This window comes from Ranitomeya variabilis, chromosome 1 (assembly GCF_051348905.1).
Source record: "Ranitomeya variabilis isolate aRanVar5 chromosome 1, aRanVar5.hap1, whole genome shotgun sequence".
Lineage (NCBI taxonomy): Eukaryota > Metazoa > Chordata > Amphibia > Anura > Dendrobatidae > Ranitomeya > Ranitomeya variabilis.
The window spans coordinates 518,566,271-518,591,846 of NC_135232.1; the positions used below are offsets into that span (position 1 = coordinate 518,566,271).

General features: G+C 47.4%; 1 protein-coding gene across 1 annotated transcript in view; it reads right to left on the bottom strand.

Annotated features, from left to right (window-relative positions):
• MIER2 (MIER family member 2) overlaps window positions 1-25,576 on the bottom strand; it is a 201,088-nt gene that overhangs the window by 62,568 nt on the left and 112,944 nt on the right. Inside the window, exon 6 of the mRNA XM_077253926.1 lies at window positions 4,615-4,678. Coding sequence (XP_077110041.1) covers window positions 4,615-4,678 — 64 coding nt within the window. The remainder of the gene's footprint in view (window positions 1-4,614; window positions 4,679-25,576) is intronic.

A 25,576-nucleotide genomic window follows, 5' to 3' on the forward strand; every position in this document is an offset into this window, starting at 1 on the left:
CTTTTTGAATGGAAAATTAGCTCTAATCATTAGTGGACACCATGTCGCGTTTGGAGAGCCCCTGTGTGCCTAAACATTGGAGCTCCTCCACAAGTGACCCCATTTTGGAAACTAGACCTCCCAAGGAACTAATCTAGATGTGTGGTGAGCACTTTGAACCCCCATGTGCTTCTCAGAAGTTTATAACGCAGAGCCATGAAAATAAAAAAAATAATTTTTCATTCCTCTAAAATTATGTTTGAGCAAGCAATTTTTTATTTTCGCAAGGGTAACAGGACAAATTGGACCCCAATAATTGTTGCCCAGTTTGTCCTGAGTATGCTGGTACCCCATATGTGGGGGTAAACCACTGTTTGGGCACACGTCGGGGTTCGGAAAGGAAGTAGTGACGTTTTGAAATGCAGACTTTGATGGAGTGGTCTGCGGGCGTCACATTCAATTTGCAGAGCCCCTGATGTGCCTAAACAGTAGAAATCTGCCACAAGTGACCCCATTTTGGAAACTAGACCTCCCAAGGAACTAATCTAGATGTGTGGTGAGCACTTTGAACCCCCAAGTGCTTCACAGAAGTTTACAATGCAGAGCCGTGGAAATAAATAATTTTTCATTCCTCTAAAATTATGTTTTAGCAAGCAATTTTTTATTTTCGCAAGGGTAACATGAGAAATTGGACCCCAATAATTGTTGCCCAGTTTGTCCTGAGTATGCTGGTACCCCATATGTGGGGGTAAACCACTGTTTGGGGCGCACGTCAGGGCTCGGAAGGGAGGGAGCACCATTTGACTTTTTGAACGCAAGATTGGCTGGAATCAATGGTGGCGCCATGTTGCGTTTGGAGACCCCTGATGTGCCTAAACAGTGGAAACCCCTCAATTCTAACTCCAACCCTAACCCCAACACACCCCTAACCACAACCCTAACCCTAATCCCAACCTTAACCCTAATCCCAACCCTAACCACAACTTTAACCCCAACACACCCCTAACCCTAACCCTAACCACAAGCCTATTCTTAAAGGGAACCTGTCACCACGTTTTTGGAAGATGGGATAAAAATAGCGTTAAATAGGGGCAGAGGTGGGCATTACATTAGTGTGTTTGTTATGCGTTTATTACCCACCTAAGTTGCCGAAATACCTTTGCAAAGTCTCCGTTTTCGCCTGTCAATCAGGCTGGTCTGGTCAAAAGGGCGTCTTGTCTTCCCCCAGATTTTGCGTAGTTTTCCGTTGGTGGCGTAGTGGTGTGCGCATGCCCAAAGTCCTGAATCCTCTGCCACGGGATTTAAAAGAGCGCGCTGTTCGTTTTCATTGGTGATCGGTGGGCGCGGCCATCTTCCTTTGGCCGCGCGTGCGCAGAAGCGGCGCTCTGCTGGCCGCGGCTTCAGGAAAATGGCCGCGGGATGCCGCGCGTGCGCAGATGGATATCGCGGCGGCCATTTTCCTGAAGCCGCGGCCAGCAGAGCGCCGCTTCTGCGCACGCGCGGCCAAAGGAAGATGGCCGCGCCCACCGATCACCAATGAAAACGAACAGCGCGCTCTTTTAAATCCCCTGGCAGAGGATTCGGGACCTTGGGCATGCGCACACCACTACGCCACCAACGGAAAACTACGCAAAATCTGGGGGAAGACAACGCCCTTTTGACCAGACCAGCCTGATTGACAGGCGAAAACGGAGACTTTGCAAAGGTATTTCGGCAACTTAGGTGGGTAATAAACGCATAACAAACACACTAATGTAATGCCCACCTCTGCCCCTATTTAACGCTATTTTTATCCCATCTTCCAAAAACGTGGTGACAGGTTCCCTTTAACCCTATTTCCAACCGTAGCCCTAATTCCAACCCTAAGTCTAATTCCAACTCTAAGGCTATGTGCCCACGTTGCGGATTCGTGTGAGATTTTTCCGCACCATTTTTGAAAAATCCGTAGGTAAAAGGCACTGCATTTTACCTGCGGATTTCCAGTGTTTTTTATGCGGATTTCACCTGCGGATTCCTATTGAGGAACAGGTGTAAAACGCTGTGAAATCCGCACAAAGAATTGACATGCTGCGGAAAATACAACGCAGCATTTCCGCGCGGTATTTTCCGCACCACGGGCACAGCGGATTTGGTTTTCCATAGGTTTACATGGTACTGTAAACCTGATGGAACACTGCTTCGAATCCGCAGCGGCCAATCCACTGCGGATCCGCAGCCAAATCCGCACCGTGTGCACATAGCCTAATTCTAATGCTAAACCTAGTTCTAATCCTACCCCTAACCCTAGTTCTAACCCTAGTGGAAAAAAAAAATATTTTCTTTATTTTATTATTGTCCCTACCTATGGGGGTGATAAAGGGGGGGGTTTCATTTACTATTTTTTTTATTTTGATCACTGTGATAGGTTTTATCACAGTGATCAAAATGTAGCTGGAACGAATCTGCCGGCCGATTCGGCCGCCATTTTGGAAGATGGCGGCGCCCGTGGAGGAGACAGACGGACACCGGGAGGCTCGATAAGTATGAGGGGGGGGATCGGAGCACGGGGGGGTGGGATCGGAGCACGAGGGGAGCGGACAGGAGGACGGGGGAGCGGACAGGACGACCGAGGGGAGCGGAGCACAGGACGGAGGACTGGGGAGGAGATCGGTGGCGGTGGGGGGGGGGGGCAGATCAGGGTTTCCAGCCATGGCCGATGATATTACAGCATCGGCCATGGCTGGATTGTAATATTTCACCAGCTTTCATAGTGAAATATTACAAATCGCTCTGATTGGCTGTTGAAAGTGAAACAGCCAATCAGAGCGATCGTAGCCACGGGGGGGTGAAGCCACCCCCCCTGGGCTGAAGTACCACTCCCCCTGTCCCTGCAGATCGGGTGAAATTGGAGTTAACCCTTTCACCCGATCTGCAGGGACGAGATCATTCCATGACGCCACATAGGCGTCATGGGTCGGATTGGCACCGACTTTCATGACGCCTACGTGGCATCATGGGTCGGGAAGGGGTTAAGGGACCACCTCACTTTTGAAGTGATTGAGGGATCTATATGATAGAAAATGCCCCAAATTGACACCATTGTAAAAACAGAACCTCTTAAGGTGCTCAAAACCACATTCCAGAAGTTTATTAACCCTTTACGAGAACTAAAACAATGTGGAAGGAATTAACATTTAACTTTTTTCACAAAAAATGTACTTTAGACCCAAACTTTTTTATTTTTACAAGGGTATCAGGAGAAATTGCACAACCAATTTTTTGGTCCATTTTCTCTTGAGTACGCAAATACCCTGTACGTGGAGGGAAAACTACTGTTTGGGCGCATGGCAGGGCTCAGAAGGGAGGGAGCAAAGTTTGACTTTTTAAACGCAAAATTGTCTGGAATCAATATTGCTTTAGCCCCAAATTCTTGGATTTTCACAAGGGTAAAAAGAGAAAATGGACCATAAAATTTGTGGCGCAATTTCTCTTGAGTTCGCAGATACCCTATATGTGGGGTGGAAAACTGTTTTGGGCGCACAGCACAAAGGGAATAAAGCACCCATCTTTTGCCTTTTTGAACGCAAAATTAGCTGGAATAGATGGTGGGCACTATGTCACGTCTGGACATCCCCTGATGTGCCTAAACAGTGGAAATCCCACAATTCTAACCACAACCTCACAACTACATAATGCCAAGCCTAACCCCAACTGCAAATAATGGAAAAAAAAAACTTATTATTTTTACCTAAGTAAGGGGGTGACAAAGGGTGGGATTCGATTTACTACTTTTTTTTTTTTTATCACTGTGATAGGGTCCATCAGTGATCAAAAAGAACCAAAAGGAAAAATCTCCTATTGTTGCTGGGTACAGGCTGGCAGATCTTGGCAATGTACATGCGCCCATCATTTTCTTCCAGGAAGAGGATGCGGAGGGCTGGGGCACAGAGCAGGAGGCAAAGGTACCGGGTTTGGGGGCTCAGGTGACCCCATTTCTCTCTCCTCTGGCATGCTAGATCATAACAGAGGAGAGAGAAATGAACTGAAAAGCTGACTTTTTTTTGCGATCGCCGTTATTCACCGAAGCTACGAGACTGGGGACAGTAAAAACCGACCTGAATCATGTTCTCCGGGGTCTCAGCTACCCCCAGTTGCCGAGACCATAGAGATTGTCTAACGCTGGGGGATGGAATACACTTATTTCTCAGCGCCGTTATAAAATGGCGCTGAGGAATAAGGACCCTTAACTGCTGCCGTTAAAAGGCATATCGACGCTCGTTAAGGGGTTAATCAACATGACGTCAACATTGACCTCCAGCCACTATAGCAGAGTGGAAGAGAAGGAATTGCTCTGTTGAGTTGACATCACAGAAGTGGGAAAACTGCATCCAGAAGCAGTTCTTTGACGCACAGCAGAACAGGCAGGTAGTGGTCAACTCCATATCGAGATAAGTACTTCTGTATTGTTTTCTAAATAGTACTAAATGCAGAAGTTACAAGACTACTGTTCAAAAACGGAAAATATACGGGTGTATTGTGAAGTGATGCAGTATTAACCATTATAAAAGGCAACTTTTGTAGCAATTCACTATAACTACCCCTGGTTAAATCCATAGGAATACTTAACACTAGAACACATACTAGTACATGCCTCACCTCTCCCACCTGTTGGAGTATATCTTAGATATGGCAGCTGAGGCTCAGACCCAAACATGGCCTCCTGGGGAAGAAAAAAAAAAGAATCAATAGATGATTATAATGTAACTAGATGGTAGCCCGATTCTAACGCATCGGGTATTCTAGAATATGTATGTAGTTTATTTATGAAGATTTTAGAATAATACATTGAATACACAGGATTCGGCCAGCCGCAACCAATTAGCGAAGCGTGGTTCAAATCCCGCGCCAATTCGCGGCCGGACTGCGCCTGTCGCTGATTGTTCGCGGCCGGCCATGTAGTATATAACAGCCCACGTAGTAAATAGCACAGCCACGTAGTATATTGCACAGCCCACGGAGTATATAGCACAGCCCACGGAGTATATAGCACAGCCCACATAGCATATAACAGCCACGTAGTGTATAACACAGCCCACGCAGTACATTGCACAGCCCACGCAGTACATTGCACAGCCCACGCAGTACATTGCACAGCCCACGCAGTACATTGCACAGCCCACGCAGTACATTGCACAGCCCACGCAGTACATTGCACAGCCCACGCAGTACATTGCACACCCCACGCAGTACATTGCACACCCCACGCAGTATATTGCACAGCCCACGTAGTACATTGCACAGCCCACGTAGTACATTGCACAGCCCACGTAGTATATAGCAATGTGGGCATCATATCCCTGTTAAAAAAACGAATTAAAATAAAATAGTTATATACTCACCTTCCGTTGGCCCCGGATCCAGGCGAAGCGTTTACCGATGCTCCTCGCGCGCTCCGGTCCCAAGAGTGCATTGCGGTCTCGCAAGATGATGACGTACCGGTCTCGTGAGACCGCTACGTCATCATCTCGAGAGACCGCAATGCATGGAGCGGTCACCTGGGTGTCGCGAGAAGCGGGAAAGGCCTGTTCCTGATCCGGGGGCCGACGGACTGTGAGTATATAACTATTTTTTATTTTTTAAAATTATTTTTAACATTAGATCTTTTTTACTATTGATGCCGCATAGGCAGCATCAATAGTAAAAAGTTGGTCACACAGGGTTAATAGCAGCGGTAATGGAGTGCGTTACCCGCGGCCCGTTACCGCTGCCATTAACCCTGTGTGAGCGCTGAGTGGAGGGGAGTATGGAGCGGGCACTGACTGCGGGGAGTAGGGAGCGGGCACTGACTGCAGGGAGGAAGGAGCAGCCATTTTGCCGCCGGACTGTGCCCGTCGCTTATTGGTCATGGCCGTTTTGCCGCGACCAATCAGCGACTTGGATTTCCATGACAGACAGAGGCCGCAACCAATGAATATCCATGACAGACAGACAGAAGGACAGAGACAGATGGAAGTGACCCTTAAGACAATTATATAGTTAGATAAAATATTGTCTATAATATAGTGGATGTAAAAGGTCTACACACCCCTATTAAAAATGCCATGTTTTTGACATGTTAAAAAAAAAAAAAAAAAAAAGCAAACATACCCTGAAGAATAATTTCAGACCTTTTCCCACATTTAAAGGGGTTGTCTGCTATAAGTCTAAAGTCAAGTACATGTTACAGCAGAATTATGAATTGTTAAACAGTGCACACCAAACGCTCTCAGGATTCTCCGGTATTGCCGTCTAGAGCAGGCGGACACATGATCGCAGCTATGAGATTTGCCACATCCCGACTAAGCATGATTGGCCTCGCTCCAAACTGAGCGAGTCCAAGCACATCCAGTCAGAATGATCCATGAACTAATGTGTGGCCGAGCACGTCTAGTCGAAATGTTGCCGGAATTATGCAAATGGCATACTTGTGACCTGCTCTATTCAATACAGGAGAATCCTGACAGTGACTGCAGACATTTGGCAGAAGGTCAGACAACCCCTTTAACGTCATTCATTATTTGCACAAATCCATTAAGAAAACAAATTTAAAAAATTTAAGGGGAAAATAAAAAAAAGTTCTCACATATGTGAACACCCACTTAATCCCTTTACCCCCGAAGACTGTTTGCACGTTAATGACCGGGTTTTGACCACTGTCACTTTATGAGGTAATACAGCTGCTTCTCACAAAATTAGAATATCATCAAAAAGTTAATTTCAGTTCTTTAATACAAAAAGTGAAACATATAACATATAGAGTCATTACAGAGTGATCTATTTCAAGTGTTTATTTTTGTTAATGTTGATGATTATGGCTTACAGCCAGTGAAAACCCCAAATCCCTATCTGATATATTTAAAACCTGATCATCTGTATAGTACCTGTATAAGCAGGGTTCAGAGAAGGACTATCCATGTGGACATGCAGGATGGAACAGCTTAAATGCAAATGACCCACAGAGGAGTGGTGGACTCCCCAGTCTTGTAGAAACAAGAGAACAATTAGAGAACCAGAAACACATGGGCCACTTGCACATTGAACAAGTCTATAGGAACCTGTTCACACCACCAGAAAACTTGAAGACAAAAGAGCACAGTGAGGTCAAAAACACTCTGTTGTAAAAAAAAATCCCAGTAATCAGCAAGTGCTAGTCAAAAGATGTAAAGAAAACAGGGTATTTAGTTGATACGTTTTTTTGCAAAAAAATGTATACTAAGCTGCTCCACCAAATCGTCAAGGTATACCCTTATAGAGCAGTCCTAACTAATGTATAAAATCCCTATCTGATATATTTAAAACCTGATCATCTGTATAGTACCTGTATAAGCAGGGTTCAGAGAAGGACTATCCATGTGGACATGCAGGATGGAACAGCTTAAATGCAAATGACCCACAGAGGAGTGGTGGACTCCCCAGTCTTGTAGAAACAAGAGAACAATTAGAGAACCTAACTGTGACCTCACTGTGCTCTTTTGTCTTCAAGTTTTCTGGTGGTGTGAACAGGTTCCTATAGACTTGTTCAATGTGCAAGTGGCCCATGTGTTTCTGGTTCTCTAATTGTTCTCTTGTTTCTACAAGACTGGGGAGTCCACCACTCCTCTGTGGGTCATTTGCATTTAAGCTGTTCCATCCTGCATGTCCACATGGATAGTCCTTCTCTGAACCCTGCTTATACAGGTACTATACAGATGATCAGGTTTTAAATATATCAGATAGGGATTTTATACATTAGTTAGGACTGCTCTATAAGGGTATACCTTGACGATTTGGTGGAGCAGCTTAGTATACATTTTTTTGCAAAAAAACGTATCAACTAAATACCCTGTTTTCTTTACATCTTTTGACTAGCACTTGCTGATTACTGGGATTTTTTTTTACAACAGAGTGTTTTTGACCTCACTGTGCTCTTTTGTCTTCAAGTTTTCTGGTGGTGTGAACAGGTTCCTATAGACTTGTTCAATGTGCAAGTGGCCCATGTGTTTCTGGTTCTCTAATTGTTCTCTTGTTTCTACAAGACTGGGGAGTCCACCACTCCTCTGTGGGTCATTTGCATTTAAGCTGTTCCATCCTGCATGTCCACATGGATAGTCCTTCTCTGAACCCTGCTTATACAGGTACTATACAGATGATCAGGTTTTAAATATATCAGATAGGGATTTTATACATTAGTTAGGACTGCTCTATAAGGGTATACCTTGACGATTTGGTGGAGCAGCTTAGTATACATTTTTTTGCAAAAAAAAGTATCAACTAAATACCCTGTTTTCTTTACATCTTTTGACTAGCACTTGCTGATTACTGGGATTTTTTTTTACAACAGAGTGTTTTTGACCTCACTGTGCTCTTTTGTCTTCAAGTTTTCTGGTGGTGTGAACAGGTTCCTATAGACTTGTTCAATGTGCAAGTGGCCCATGTGTTTCAAGGATGGTAAAGCCGCAAGAGGTCATTGCTAAAGAAGCTGGCTGTTCAGAGTGCTGTATTCAACCATATTATTGGAAAGTTGAGTGGAAGGAAAAGTGTGGTAGAAAAAGGTGCACAAGCAACCGGGATAACCACAGCCTTGAAAGGATTGTTAAGAAAAGGTAATTCAAAAATTCGGGGGAGATTCACAAGGAGTGGACTGCTGCTAGAGACATTGCTTCAAGAGCCACCACATACAGACATATCCAGGACATGGGGTACAAGTGTCGCTTTCCATGTGTCAAGCCACTCATGACCAATACACAATGCGAGAAGCATCTTACCTGGGCCAAGGAGAAAAAGAACTGGACTGTTGCTCAGTGGTTCAAGGTGTTGTTTTCAGATGAAAGTAAATTTTGCATTTCATTTAGAAATCAAGGTCCCAGAGTCTGATGGAATAGTGGAGAGGCACACAATCCAAGCTGTGGAGTTTCCACAATCTGTGATGGTTTGGGGAGCCATGTCATCTACTGGTGTAGGTCCACTGTGTTTTATCAGACCAAAGTCAGCACAGCCATCTGCCAGAAAATTTTAGAGCACTTCATGACTTGGCACCTGTTCACACTACCAAAAGTACCAATACCTGGTTTAAAAACAACAGTATCACTGTGATTGATTGGCCAGCAAACTTATCTGACCTTAACGCCATAGAGAATCTATGGGGTATTGTCAAGATGCAGACAAGCTGAAGGCTGCTATCAAAGCAACCTGGGCTTCCATAGCACCTCAGCAGTGCCACAGACTGATCACCTCCATGCTCTGCCGCATTGGTGCAGTAATTGATGCAAAAGGAGCCCTGACTAAGTATTGAGTGCATTTACTGAACATACATGTCAGCAGGCCAACATTTTGGATTTTAAAATAAGTTTTCAACCTAGCGTTATAAAGTATTCTAACTTACTAAAATAATGACTTTTGGGTTTTCATTGGCTGTAAGCCATGATCACCAACATTAACAGAAATAAACACTTGAAATAGATCACTCCGTTTCTAATGACTCTATATGAATTTTACTTTTTGTATTGAAGAACAGAAATACCGTATATACATTTCTCTTATAGTGCGCACAGTTACAGCGGCCGGGCTCTCAAACAGTACCCGCTCATTAAGCTAATGAATATTCACCTCTCTCCACTTCCATAGGTGTGGAGAGAGGTGAATATTCATTACCTTAATGAACGAACGGGGACACATTATCGCTTGGCAGCAGGAGTTGCTGGCACCGGAACGAGATGCTGCGAGGGTGCGCAGGGAAGGTAAGTAGGATGTTATTTTATTATTCTTTTCTCATTGTGGCCATACATACAAGAATTGTGATGAGGAACCATGCAGACAAGGATGGGAATAAGGAGCCATGCAGACAAGGATGGGAATAAGGAGCCATGCAGACAAGGATGGGAATAAGGAGCCATGCAGACCAGGATGGGGATGAGGAACCATGCACACAGAATAGGGATTAGGGGACAATGCATACCTGGCTTATACATAAGTTTTCCCGATTTTTCGAGGCAAAATTAAGTGCCTCGGCTTATACTCGGGTCAGCTTATACAGGAATATATCCGGTCCTTTTACTCTTTGATGATATTCTAGTTTTCTGAGAAAAACCTGCAACTCTGGAATGCTTCAATGGATCGCGGTGATTCTGAGTGCTAATTTGTGATGCAGTACTTCAAGATAGTGGTAGAATTTCTTCCATATGACTTGCGTTTATTTGTGAAAAAAAAAAGGAAATTTGGTGAAAACTTTGAAAATTTTGCAATTTTCCAACTTTGAATTTTCATGCCATGACAGAGATATGTCACACAAAATAGTTAATAAATAACACTTCCCACATGTCTACGTTACATCAGCACAATTTTGGAACCCAATTTTTTTTTGTTAGGAAGTTAAGAGTTAAAAGATGACCAGCGATTTTTCATTATTCCAACAAAAATTTACAAAACCATTTTCTTAGGGATAACCTCACATTTGAAGTGAGTTTGGGGGTTCAATATAACAGAAAATACCCAAAAGTGACACCATTCTAAAAACTGCACCCTCAAGGTGCTCAAAACCACATTCCATTAGTATTTTAACCCTTCAGGTGTGCCACAGGAATTTTGGAATGTGGAAAAAAAAAATTAACTTTTAACTTTTTTTCACAAAAAAAAAAAAAAAATACTTCAGATCCCAATTTTTTTTTATTTTGAGGGTAACAAGAAAAAGATGGACCCCAAAATCTTTTGTGTAATTTCTCCTGAGCATGCCGATACCCCATATGAGGGAGAAAACCATTGTTTGGGTGAACAGCAGAGCTCGGAAGGCAAGGAGCACTATTTGACTTTTTGAATGCAAAATTTGCTAACAATTGGCAGACGCCATGTTGTGCTTGGAGAGCCACTGATGTACCTAAACAGTGAAAACCCTCCGCAAATGACCCCATTTTGGAAACTAAACTCCTCAGGGAACTGATCTAGATGTGTGGTGAGCACATTGAACCCTCAGGTGCTTCACAGACGTTTATAACGTTGAGCGGTAAAAATAAAATTAAAAAAAATCTAATTTTCCTCACAAATGTTTTTAGCCCAAAATATTGCATTTTTATAAGGGTAACTGAAGAAATTGCACCATACAATTTGTTGTGAAATTTCTTATGAGTACGCCGATACCACATATGTGGGGGAATACTACTTTTGGGGCACCGTGCAAAGCTCAGAAGGGAAGAGACGCCATTATTGAAGTTCAGATTTTGCTGCAATGATTTGAGGGTGCCATGTCACATTGGCAGAGCCCCTGAGGTGCCAGAACAGCAGAACCCCCCTATATGTGAACTTATTTTACAAACTACACTCCCCAATAAATTCATCTAGGGGTGCAGTGATCATATTAACACCACATGTGCCTCAATGTTATGCCATTGAGCAGTGGCCGAAATGTGGCAACCCCGCAGCCCGGTGTCCACGGTGAGCAGAGCCGAGTGCATCACCGTTTTCCCTGTGGCCAGCTTCCTGAAGCCGTGGGCCGTGAGTGCGCATATTGAAATCTCGGCAGCACTCGGCTTCAGGAAAATGGCTGCTGCAGCTAGGAGTTTGAGCGCTATCCAATGGAAACAGACCACTCCTCCCTCTTACCAAAACTTATTAAATAAAATGGCTGATATTTGTAGAATGGAATACATGACAGCTTTAATGAATGCAAAAGTAGACAGATTTGATTATTTCTCGGCTCAAAAAAATAGCTAGGACCTGTTCGGACTACATTACCCTTTTTTTCCCCACCCCTTAATGTGTATTTGTCCTGTCTTCTGTTTGTCAATTGTTAAATAAGATATTTGAATTTAATAAATAAATGGGGGTTTGATTTATTATGGCATCATGTGTAACTAATATAATCCTTTTTAATTGGGACTTGAGTCTAAGGCTGGGATCACACATGCGAGAAATACATCCGAGTCTCGCATGTTAATACCGGGCATTGCACCTGGCACTCAGGAGCGGAGCGTGTGGCCGCATAGCAATACATGCAGCCGCACGCTCCGCTTCTGAGTGCAGGCGGCAGGGTCGGGTATTAACATGCGAGACTCGGACGTATTTCTCGCATGTGTGATCCTGGCCTTATTGTTTTAGTTTGCAATGTGTTTTGATGCCACTAGAGGGAAATGTTTTCCATCCGTTAAACTTTAATGTAAGTTTAATTTGGCCTGTTAAAAATCTGAATATTTTGCGCTTATTTTGTTAAAAATTTATATAAAATAAAAATTAGTCATAAATAATAAAAAAAATTTTTCGAGTTGCTGATAAAAAGCTAAAAGTCAATTTCACCTTACATAACGATGATCCTAAGCATACCTCCAAAAAAAAGACTTTCCCCTGAAAATGACATTTTTGGAATTGCCCAGCCAGATGTCAGACCTGAAACCAATTGTTTACCTGTGGGTGACCTGCAGAGATGCCCCTCGCAAGCTACTGGAAGGAAGGGTGGGTAAAGATTGTCAATTCTAAATGTGCTATGCTGATTAACTCCTACCCAAAAAGACTGAATACTGTCAAATTCAAATGGTGCATCAAATTATTAGTGTTATAGCATGCATATTTATGCAACCACATTATTTTATTTTTCTTTTACCACCCAAAAAGATCAGTTTTTTCAACTGTACAGATTATACGTGACATTACGGTGGATAATGTTCTTGGGATTTTTTTTAATTTTTTTTTACTTGACAACCTGGTATTTTAACGAGGGTGTGTGGACTCTTTATATCCACTAAATATTCTTTTAACAGTGACACTCATTCAATACAAAAACATACTTTCAAGAAAATTTGATAGTCAGAGTCAAACTGAAAATTAAGAAGAGAGAAGCCCAAGAATGAGCAGAAAGACCAGATTCTGTGATGCCATTTTTAAAGGACGGGTTCTTAAAAGTGCTCTACCCTGAAAAGTGACTTTTATAATTGTTTCTGTAGCCACCTAATAAGCCACAGTATTTTAAATATGCTGGCACCTATGCAAGATTAAAGGCAGTTTACCAATACTGTGGTTCACAATATTGCTTTGAAGACCTTTGCTCATTTCCCAATGTAATTTCACATGTCGCTCATCTTGAAGAACTATGCTTGACAAGTGTGACCAACCTGTCAATCACTTTTCTTCAAATCGCTTGGAAAATGCAAGCATTCTGCAAGCTATAAACGCTTGCAAAACGCTTGTGTTTTGTGGGAAAACGCATGCAAATTCCGCATACGTTTTAACCGCAGGCAGGGAGTTGCAGAAATGCTGCGGACATTTCCGCAGCATTTCTGCAATGTGGGCACATAGCCTTAGGGCTAATCGTTTGTAGCATATATAATCTGCATTTAGCCAAGGGAGAGAGTCGTAGGAGCAGGAAGTGTGACAGAATCCAGTCTGTAGACAAAGATTAGGCCTGTGCAGCCCATTAGCAAATACACTGCTCCAAAAAATAAAAAGGGAACACTTAAAACACAGAATATAACTCCAAAGAAATCAAACTTCTGTGAAATCAAACTGTCCACTTAGGAAGCAACACTGACAATCAATTTCACATGCTGTTGTGCAAATGGAATAGACAACAGATGGAAATTATTGGCAATTATCAAGACACACTCAAAGGAGTGGTTCTGCAGGTGGGCACCACAGACCACATCTCAGTACCAATTCTTTCTGGCTGATGTTTTGGTCACTTTTGAATGTTGGTTGTGCCTTCACACTCGTGGTAGCGTGAGACGGACTCTACATCCCACACAAGTGGCTCAGGTAGTGCAGCTCATCCAGGATGGCACATCAATGCGAGCTGTGGCAAGAAGGTTTGCTGTGTCTGTCTGTCCAGAGGCTGGAGGCTCTACCAGGAGACAGGCCAGTACACAGGAGATGTGGAGGGGGCCGTAGGAGGGCAACAACCCAGCAGCAGGACCACTACCTCAGCCTTTGTGCAAGGAGGAACAGGAGGAGCACTGCCAGAGCCCTGCAAAATGACCTCCAGCAGGCCACAAATGTGCATGTGTCTGCACAAACGGTTAGAAACCGACTCCATGAGGATGGTCTGAGTGCCCGATGTCCACAGATGGGGGTTGTGCTCACAGCCCCACACCGTGTAGGCCGCTTGACATTTGCCACAGAACACCAGGATTGGCAAATTTCGCCACTGGCGCCTTGTGCTCTTCACAGATGAAAGCAGGTTCACACTGAGCACATGTGAGAGACGTGACAGAGTCTGGAGATGCTGTGGAGAGCGATCTGCTGCCTGCAACATCCTTCAGCATGACCGGTTTGGCAGTAGGTCAGTAATGGTGTGGGGTGGCATTTCTTTGAAGGGCCGCACAGCCCTTCATGAACTCGCAAGAGGTAGCCTGACTGCCATTAGGTACCGAGATGAGATCCTCAAACCCCTTGTGAGACCATATGCTGGTGCAGTTGGCCCTGGGTTCCTCCTAATGCAGGCCAATGCCAGACCTCATGTGGCTGGAGTGTATCAGCAGTTCCTGCAAGATGAAGGCATTGAAGCCAAGGACTGGCCCGCCCGTTCCCTAGACCGGAATCCGATTGAACACATCTGGGACATCATGTCTCGCACTATCCACCAACGTCACGTTGCACCATAGACTGTCCAGGAGATGGCGGATGCCTTAGTCCAGGTCTGTGAGGAGATCTCTCAGGAGACCATCCGCTGCCTCATCAGGAGCATGCCCAGGTATTGTAGGGAGGTCATACAGGCACATGGAGGCAACACACACAACTGAACATAATTTCCTTGTCTTGAGGCATTTCTACTGAAGTTGGATCAGCCTGTAATTTGATTTTCCATTGATCATTTTTATGTTTTATTGTTCTCAACACATTCCACTATGTAATGAATAAAGATTTACAACTGAAATATTTCATTAAGGGATATCTAGGATGTGGTATTTTAGTGTTCCCTTTATTTTTTTGAGCAGTGTATATAGCTGCAGCTTTTTTTGTGGGGGCTGAAAAAATTTAATAGGTTTTGATCCAAAGTATTACGTGCTGGAAGGTCCTTTTTTCTGTTCTATAACACACCGAAAACTCATTGAAACACTTTCATGGGCTACATTTCTCAACTATACACTATTTCCGCCCTCATTACTCAACTGAGACAGCCCTGACCAAAATTACTAATGACCTACTTACAGCCAAAGCCTCCTACTACAGATCCTCTCCTCCTCTGGCATCAAAGACCTCGCCCTATCCTGGATCTCCTCATACCTTTCCAACCGCACGTTCAGCATCTCCCACACTACCTCCTCATCCCACCCTCTCTGTTGGAGTCCCCCAAGACTCTGTTCTAGGACCCTTAGGCTATGTGCACATGTTCTGGATTTTTCGTTTTTTTTTCAGCGGTTTTCCACTACGAAAACACATATTAAGCATCCCATCAATTTTAATGAATTCCGCAATTTTTGTGCCCATGTTGCGTTTTTTTTTCTGCGAAAAAAACGCAACGCGGAAAAAAACGCAGCATGTTCATTAATTTTGAGGATTTTTTACCGCTATGTGATTGCATTGGGAACCTCCGGAAAAATCAGCAAAAAAACCCACACAAAAACGCGAAAAAACAAGAACTGATTTCCTGAGAAAGTAGTCCGGATTTGCTCAGGAAAATTCTGCAAACTTTCCTGAACGTGTGCACAACTCTTTTCAATCTATACACTTGGCCTGGGACAACTCAAAGTCCCATGGATTCCAGTACCACCTTTATGCTGACGACACTCAGATCTACCTCTCTGGCCCACACGTTATTTTTCTGCTGTCCAGAATCCTGGAGTGTCTATCAGCCATATCCTCCTCCTTCTCTCGCTTCCTCAAACTCAATGTGGACAAATCTGAACTCATCATCTTTCCTCCATCTCATAGATCTTCCTTACCTGACCCATCCATTGCATCTCATAGATCTTCCTTACCTGACCCATCCATTGCAATTAACGACATCACGCTTTCCCCCGTACCGGAAGTCCGCTGCCTTGCGATAACCCTTGATTCTTGCCCTGTCCTTCAAACCGCACATCCAATCTCTTTTTACCTTCTGTCGCCTCCAGCTCAAAAACATCTCCAGAATCCGTCCTTTGCTCACCCCTCAAATCTACTAAAATGCTTGTGCATGCCCTTATCTCCCGACTCGACTACTGCAACATCCATTTCTGTGGCGTCCCTGCTAACACCCTTGCACCTCTCCAGTCCATCCTTAACTCTGCTGCCCGACTAATTCATCTCTCTCCTCGCTACTCCTCCACAAATCTCTTCACTGGCTTCTATTCCCTCAAAGTATCCAGTTCAAATTACTAATACTGACCTACAAAGCCATCCATAACCTGTCTCCTCCATTTATATCTGAACTAATCTCTCGATACCTTCCCTCACGTAATCTTCGTTCCTCCCTCCTTCTCCCCTCCATACTTATTTGCTCCTCACTAGTGTTGAGCATTCCGATACCGCAAGTATCGGGTATCGGCCGATACTTGCGGTATCGGAATTCCGATACCGGGATTCCGATACTTGCCGCGTATCGGATACCGGAATCGGAAGTTCCAAGATTCAAAATTCAGAAATTCAGCCAATAAGAATGATTCCAAGTGTGGGCACATCCTGTTTAGCATGGAGGGCATGAAAGTACTGGCAAGGCTGTGATTGGCTGCTGAAATGATGTCATGATGCAGTTTAAAAGTCGCTGGCGCCATTTTTCGATCACTCTGCTGTGAATTCAGTTAGTGACAGGACGCTGTTTGCTACTGAGGGACAGTTTAGAGATAGCGATTTGCTTCTTTGTGCTTTCCAAAGGCTAATTTAGCAACCGCTGTGTTCACCTACTATTCACCTTGCTTTTGCCTTGTAGCGCTGTTTTCACAGCGATCTGCAAGGTCTGTGTGTGTGTGTGAGTGCAGCCCACTCTCTAGTCTGAGTGCAGCCACATAGGCCATCCATAGCTGGTTGTATTCAGTTCAGGGAGGGTGGTTCATTGCCTCATACTGTTCTTTTTTTTTTTTTTTCAAGTAGTGTCTATTGCTAATTTATTCAAAAAAATCCTATTAGTGTCTTTCCACCCGTCTCCAGCTAATTTGTGGAAAAACACTACATAGGATAAAGTAGAGGAGGGTTTTTGGGCCTTGCAGCGCCGTTTACGGCTGTCTGCACGGTCTCCGTGTGACTGCAGCTCGCCCTGTAGTCTGTGAGCAGCTATAGCCTGGTTGTCTCCAGCTCAGGGTTGTTCACTGTGTCATACCGCCAAATCAATTTTCATTTTTTTTCAAGTAGTGTAGTCTGCTGCTAATTTCTTCAAAAAAATCCTATTAGTGTCTTTCCACCCGTCTCCAGCTAATTTGTGGAAAAACACTACATAGGATAACGTAGAGGAGGGTTTTTTGGCCTTGTAGCGCCGTTTACGGCTGTCTGCACGGTCTCCGTGTGACTGCAGCTCGCCCTGTAGTCTGTGAGCAGCCGTAGCCTGGTTGTCTCCAGCTCAGGGTTGTTCACTGCGTCATACCGCCAAATCAATTTTCATTTTTTTTCAAGTAGTGTAGTCTGCTGCTAATTTCTTCAAAAAAATCCTATTAGTGTCTTTCCACCCGTCTCCAGCTAATTTGTGGAAAAACACTACATAGGATAACGTAGAGGAGGGTTTTTTGGCCTTGCAGCGCCGTTTACGGCTGTCTGCACGGTCTCCGTGTGACTGCAGCTCGCCCTGTAGTCTGTGAGCAGCCGTAGCCTGGTTGTCTCCAGCTCAGGGTTGTTCACTGCGTCATACCGCCAATTCAATTTTCATTTTTTTTCAAGTAGTGTAGTCTGCTGCTAATTTCTTCAAAAAAATCCTATTAGTGTCTTTCCACCCGTCTCCAGCTAATTTGTGGAAAAACACTACATAGGATAACGTAGAGGAGGGTTTTTGGGCCTTGTAGCGCCGTTTACGTCTGTCTGCACGGTCTCCGTGTGACTGCAGCACTATCTGTTGTCAGTTCAGCCCCCAAAAAATAAATAAATAATAAAGTTCACCAAACACACCAGTTACACCACTTTACATTTGTGTAGGCCACATTAGCTCATATTAAAGTCTAGTCCACACTTTAAAAATTAGTGTTTCTTATACCTGTTAGGAGGAGTTGTTCAGGAATAAGCACACAAAGCCGTTCTTACTTTTCTGCTTATCTTTATCAGTCACCCAAGATGAAGAAGGCAGTGAGTAAGGCACGTGGGCGTGGGAGCCGTCGCGGAGCAGGGAGGGGAAGTGGGGATTCTGTGCCTGCTGCGGGCACCGGTGACTCATCAGCACCCACTTTCACCAGGCAACAGTCATTCATGCGTAGCTTTGTGTCAGAGCGCCGTACACCGCTGCTGCGTGAAGAACAAATTGAAGCTGTTGTCGGATGGATGGCAGCTAATGCATCAACTTCCATTAGTGCCACATCCTCTCAGACACAGAGCACTGGAGAGCAGCCATCTGTCTCTTCACCACCTGCCAAATTGCCCAGGCAGACAGAGAGCCCAGGACAGGAGCCGTCTCTACTTCTGTTCTCTGAATCTCTTGGCTTGGAAACAGGGGGCCAGCCAAGCAGCATTGGAGAAATGGAAGAAGAGGCAGGGTGCAGTGATGCCCAACAGCTTTTTCTGTCTTCCTCTGAAGAGGCGGGTGGGCCAGTGGCTCCGGTCACCACATCGCAGGCCGCATCAGCTGATGATGACACTCAGGTGCCACTTACTGGTGCGTGCTCTGCTGCTGAGACTACCCAGGAGGAGCAGTTGGGGGCAGAGGGTAGTGTAGATGAGGTCCTCGACCCATCTTGGCGTGAGGGACAGGAAGGTGGTGGGAGCAGCTCTGAGGAAGAGATTTCCCGTACGGCCCAAAGAGGGAGAGGGAGGGGGAAGACTGCGGATCCTGCAGCCTCCGCTTTGGCACCCGTTAGGAGCATGTCTCTTCCAAAAGCCAAAAAGGGCGCTCCCAAGACTTGCAGTGCCTGGTCCTTTTTTGACACAGTTGCAGATGACATTTGCTATGTCAGATGCAACGTGTGTCATCAAAAAGTCAAAAGAGGGAAAAATGTCAGCAACCTCAATACCTCCAACATGTGGAAACATGTGCGCAACAGGCACCCGGTGGAGTTAGAAAAACACACTGAAGAGGTAGGCCAACCAACAGCGGCAGCTACCACTTCTTCAGCTCGTGTTGCCTCTTCCTCTAGCTCACACGCAGCTGGTTCGGCTTCCTCCCAGGATCGCCGTGGAAGAACCTCTGGCCCTGTTGTCCAGAGACCCGCTGTAATTCCACCCGCAGCGCCACTTTCCCAGTCATCCACACACTCCCAGCCCAGTCTACAGCCATCGGTAGTACAGGCATGGGAGAAAAGGCGGCCTTTCTCGTCAAACCACCCACGAGCACAGGCTCTGACTGCAGGCATTGCCAAACTTCTGTCACTGGAAATGCTGTCATTCAGGCTGGTGGAGACTGACAGCTTCCGTGACTTGATGTCATTGGCAGTCCCACAGTACAATGTGCCCAGCCGCTTTTACTTCAGCAGGCAAGCCGTCCCTGCCCTGCACAAGCATGTGGAGGGACACATAAAACACGCGCTACTGAACGCCGTCAGTAGCAAGGTCCACCTCACCACCGATGCGTGGACCAGTCAACATGGACAGGGGCGATACCTTTCCCTCACTGCCCATTGGGTTAATGTTGTTGAGCCAGGTACAGACCGTGCGAGTGGCGCAGGACGTGTTCTGCCCACTCCAAGGATTGCAGGAATCCATTCTGTACGCATTGACTCCTCCTCTTACACCAGTTCCTCAGAATCATCGCTGCAGGAGCCGTCACAGTCCACCTCCACATGGACCCGTGATGAACGTGTACCTGTTACGACCGACATGAGCACAGCCGTGGCCAAACGTCAACAGGCCGTGTTGAAATTAATTTTTTGGGGGAATCGTAGCCACACAGCGCAGGAGCTCTGGAATGCCATCAAGCAGGAGAGCGATGTGTGGTTTGTGCCAGCGAATCTCCAGCCAGGCATGGTAGTGTGTGATAATGGCCGAAATCTGGTGGCAGCTCTGGGCCTCGGCAACCTCACTCACATCCCATGTCTGGCACATGTGCTCAATTTGGTCGTGCAGAGCTTTTTGAGGGACTATCCGGATCTTGATGCACTGCTGCACAAGGTCCGCCTAGAGTGTGCTCACTTGCGGCGTTCCAGCACGGCAAAAGCGCGCATTGCGGCTCTGCAGCGCCGACACCGCCTGCCGGAACATCGCATCATATGTGACCTACCTACCAGGTGGAATTCCACGTTACATATGTTGGAGCGGTTGTGTGAGCAGCAGCAAGCTGTAATGGAGTACCAGCTGCTTCAGGCGCAAAAAAGTCGCAGTCAGCGCCGTACAGACTTCACAACCACAGAGTGGGCCACTATGAATGACGTCTGCCAGGTTTTGCGTCCCTTTGATTATTCCACGCGGATGGCGAGTGCAGATGATGCACTAGTCAGCATGACTGTCCCCCTTATCTGCCTGCTTGAAAAATCACTGCAAGCGCTAAGGGATGATGTTGTGGAAGAGGTGGAGGATGAGGATTCACCATTTCCATCATCTTCTGGACAGTCAGCGCCACGTGGTTCCTCACAAACGCGTAGGCAGGGGACAGTTTGTGAGGAGGATGAGGAGGAGTCAATGGAGGAGGAAGACATCCGTCCAGAGGAGGGAGTTACACAATTGTCCAGTACTCAGTGTGTACAGCGAGGGTGGGGTGATGACGAGCGGGCAGAGATCACGCCTCCAGCAGGGGACAGCGTTTCTTGGGCAGTTGGCAGTCTGCAGCACATGGTGGATTACATGCTGCAGTGCCTGAGAAACGACCGCCGCATCGCCCACATTCTCAACATGTCTGATTATTGGGTGTTCACCCTCCTCGATCCTCGCTACCGGGACAACGTAGAAAGCCTCATCACACCGTTGAACCGGGAGCGAAAAATGCGGGAGTACCAAGACACACTGGTCAATTCCATCATCTTCTCCATTCCAACTGAGAGAAGTGCTGCTAGTGCATTCCAAAGCAGCTCAGTGCGTCCAGGCAGTGGTGGAGGCTCTGCACAAAGAGGGAGCAGAAGCAGTGCCTCTGCCCAAGGCAAGACCAGTATGGCCGAACTGTGGCACAGTTTTCTGTGCCCGCCACAAAAGTCTACATCACAGACGGCTCCAGTCAGCAGGAGGCAACGGTTCCGTCAGATGGTGACAGACTACATGTCTTGCCCTCTTGCTGTACTCCCAGACGGCTCTTCCCCTTTCAAGTTTTGGGTCTCAAAGCTGGATACATGGCCAGAGCTAAGCCAGTATGCATTGGAGGTGCTGTCTTGCCCTGCGGCCAGTGTATTATCGGAACGTGTCTTTAGTGCTGCAGGTGGTGTACTAACTGACCGTCGCATGCGACTATCCTCCGATAACGTTGACCGGCTTACTTTCCTGAAAATGAACAAGGCCTGGATCTCGCATGAATTTGCCACTCCTCCTCCTGATTAACTAATTAGGTCACTGTATACGTTATCCAGGTCTCCTGTTGTGTTCATCTTTCTACCACCTGAACTTAAATTCCTGGGCTCCAACACCGCCAGTTGAGGCTCAGAAGTGCCGTCTGCACAGTCAAAACATACGACCCAGTGTTATTGGGTTTCAGTAACGTCAGCTGATCCCCAGCTGTGTAGCCGGCAATGTGTCATGCGACCGCCACGCTGACACAACAACTGAAATGTAAGGGAATCTGTCCCCCCCCCCCCCAAGGCGTTTGTTACTGAAAGAGCCACCTTGTACAGCAGTAATGCTGCACAAGGAAAAAGGTAGCTATTTTTGTTTAGCTCCTTGCACACGCAGAACTTAACACTTATAAAATGTGTCCACTGATACCGTAAAACCGTCCCGGAGGTGGGACTTTCCTTCGTAATATGACGCAGCACAGCCGTCATTCCTACCCCCCCGGCGCCGCGCCCCGGCTCATCAGCGTTGTTTGATTCCGTCCCGGAGCCTGCGCTGTTATGTTATCCCGTGGCCAGGCACACTTAGCGCTGCCCGTCTTCTGGCATCATTTGGTGTCAGGCTGGCTGCGCCTGTGCGGCCGCGCTGGCCGAGAGCCCGCCTCGCAGTGTCTTCTGATTTAATCCCACTGGGGGCCTGGGATCCATGGACATGCGCAGTGCATATCTGAACCTCCACCTCTCACTCATCTCCCTATGGCTTCTTCAGACTGTTCGGTGTCAGCTGGTCCCTAATAGCATGCCACGGCCGTGACACCGCACAGTCTTAAGAAGCCATAGGGAGGGGAGTGAGAGGTTCAGATATGCACTGCACATGTCCATGGATCCCAGGCCCCCAGTGGGATTAAATCAGAAGACACTGCGAGGCGGGCTCTCGGCCAGCGCGGACGCACAGGCGCAGCCAGCCTGACACCAAATGATGTCAGAAGACGGGCAGCGCTAAGTGTGCCTGTCCACGGGATAACATAACAGCGCAGGCTCCGGGACGGAATCAAACAACGCTGAGGAGCCGGGGCACGGCGGCGGGGGGGTAGGAATGACGGCTGTGCTGCGTCATATTACGAAGGAAAGTCCCACCTCCGGGACGGTTTCACGGCTTCAGGGGACACATTTTATAAGTGTTTAGTTCTGAGTTTGCAAGGAGCATGATGAAAAGAGCCACCTTTTCCTTTTGCATCTTTTGTGCTGCACAAGCTGGCTCTTTCAGCTACAAACGCCTTGGGGGGGGGGGGTTAAAGGTTCCCTTTCGACTTTCTCAGGCTTCGGCCTACATTGTGTTCCTCTGCTTTTCCACCTGCACCTGGGCTCCAACACCGCCAGTTGCCGTCCAGAAGTGCTGTACGCACAGTCAACAGTCCCTCCTCTGTTATTGGGGTTCAGTAACGTCAGCTGTTCCCCTGCTGTGTGTGTGGCAATCCCTCCTACCTCCTCCTCCTCCACCTGTCCCTGGGCTCCAACACCGCCAGTTGCCGTCCAGAAGTGCTGTACGCACAGTCAACAGTCGCTCCTCTGTTATTGGGGTTCAGTAACGTCAGCTGTTCCCCTGCTGTGTGTGTGGCAATCCCTCCTACCTCCTCCAACCTCCTCCTCCTCCTCCACCTGTCCCTGGGCTCCAACACCGCCAGTTGCCGTCCAGAAGTGCTGTACGCACAGTCAACAGTCGCTCCTCTGTTATTGGGGTTCAGTAACGTCAGCTGTTCCCCTGCTGTGTGTGTGGCAATCCCTCCTACCTCCTCCAACCTCCTCCTCCTCCACCTGTCCCTGGGCTCCAACACCGCCAGTTGCCGTCCAGAAGTGCTGTACGCACAGTCAACAGTCGCTCCTCTGTTATTGGGGTTCAGTAACGTCAGCTGTTCCCCTGCTGTGTGTGTGGCAATCCCTCCTACCTCCTCCAACCTCCTCCTCCTCCACCTGTCCCTGGGCTCCAACACCGCCAGTTGCCGTCCAGAAGTGCTGTACGCACAGTCAACAGTCCCTCCTCTGTTATTGGGGTTCAGTAACGTCAGCTGTTCCCCTGCTGTGTGTGTGGCAATCCCTCCTACCTCCTCCAACCTCCTCCTCCTCCACCTGTCCCTGGGCTCCAACACCGCCAGTTGCCGTCCAGAAGTGCTGTACGCACAGTCAACAGTCGCTCCTCTGTTATTGGGGTTCAGTAACGTCAGCTGTTCCCCTGCTGTGTGTGTGGCAATCCCTCCTACCTCCTCCAACCTCCTCCTCCTCCACCTGTCCCTGGGCTCCAACACCGCCAGTTGCCGTCCAGAAGTGCTGTACGCACAGTCAACAGTCCCTCCTCTGTTATTGGGGTTCAGTAACGTCAGCTGTTCCCCTGCTGTGTGTGTGGCAATCCCTCCTACCTCCTCCAACCTCCTCCTCCTCCACCTGTCCCTGGGCTCCAACACCGCCAGTTGCCGTCCAGAAGTGCTGTACGCACAGTCAACAGTCGCTCCTCTGTTATTGGGGTTCAGTAACGTCAGCTGTTCCCCTGCTGTGTGTGTGGCAATCCCTCCTACCTCCTCCAACCTCCTCCTCCTCCACCTGTCCCTGGGCTCCAACACCGCCAGTTGCCGTCCAGAAGTGCTGTACGCACAGAGCCAAACACCTCGCCAATGTGTTAGTGGGGTTCAGCACCGCCAGCTGTTCCCCTGCTGTGTATACGGCAACGTGTACTGCGACCGCCACGCAGGCACAACAAGTTAAATTTAAGGGAACCTGTCCCCCCCCCCCCAGGCGTTTGTTACTGAAGGAGCCACCTTGTGCAGCAGTAATGATGCAAAGGGAAAAACTGCCTCTTTTCGTGGTGCTCCTTGCAGATGCTGAACCTAACACTTATGAAATGTGTCCCCTCACAGCGTTCAACCGTCCGGTAGGTAGAACTTTCCTTTGTCATGTGACGCAGCACAGCCGTCATTTTTACCCCCTTGGCGCCGTGCGCCGCCTCCTCAGCGTTGTTTGAATCTGTCCCGGAGCCTGCGCTGTTAGGTTACCCCTTGGCCATGCACACATTTCGCGCTGCCTGTCTTCTGACATCATTTGCTGTCAGGCTGGCTGCGCCTGTGTGTGTGCGCTGTCCGAGATTCAGCCTCGCGGTGTCGTGTAATGTAATCCCACCGCGGGCCTGGGATCCGTGGCCATGCGCAGTGCATATCCTCACCTCTCACTCCCCTCCCTACGGCTTCTTCAGACTGTTCGGTGTCAGCTGATCCCTAATAGCATGCCACGGCCGTGACACCGCACAGTCTGAAGAAGCCGTAGGGAGGGGAGTGAGAGGTGAGGATATGCACTGCGCATGGCCACGGATCCCAGGCCCGCGGTGGGATTACATTACACGACACCGCGAGGCTGAATCTCGGACAGCGCACACACACAGGCGCAGCCAGCCTGACAGCAAATGATGTCAGAAGACAGGCAGCGCGAAATGTGTGCATGGCCAAGGGGTAACCTAACAGCGCAGGCTCCGGGACAGATTCAAACAACGCTGAGGAGGCGGCGCACGGCGCCAAGGGGGTAAAAATGACGGCTGTGCTGCGTCACATGACAAAGGAAAGTTCCACCTACCGGACGGTTGAACGCTGTGAGGGGACACATTTCATAAGTGTTAGGTTCAGCATCTGCAAGGACCATAATTAAAAGAGCTAAGTTTACCTTTTCCAGCATTAGTGCTGTACACGATGGCTCTTCCAGCTACAAACGCCTGGGGGGGGGGTTAAAGGTTTCCTTTCAACTTGCTCCAGTGCAGGCTTCGGCCTACACTCCGCTCCCCCTGCTCCTCCTGCTGACCCTGGGCTCTAACACCGCCAGTTGGGGCCCAGATGTGCTAGCTGCACAGAGAAAAACAACTCGCCAATGTGTCAGTGGGGTTCAGCACCGCCAGCTGTTCCCCTGCTGTGCAGCCGGCAACGTGTCCTGCGACCACCACGCAGACACAAGAACTGAAATTGAAGGGAACCTGTCCCCCCTCCCCCAGGTGTTTCTATGTTTTACAGCCACCTTGTACAGCAGTAATGCTGCATGTGTGCAAGGTGGCTCATAAACGTATTCTCCTTGCACTCGTGGAACTGAACACGTCTAAAATGTGTCCTCTGTGACCATTAAAACGTCCCTCAGGT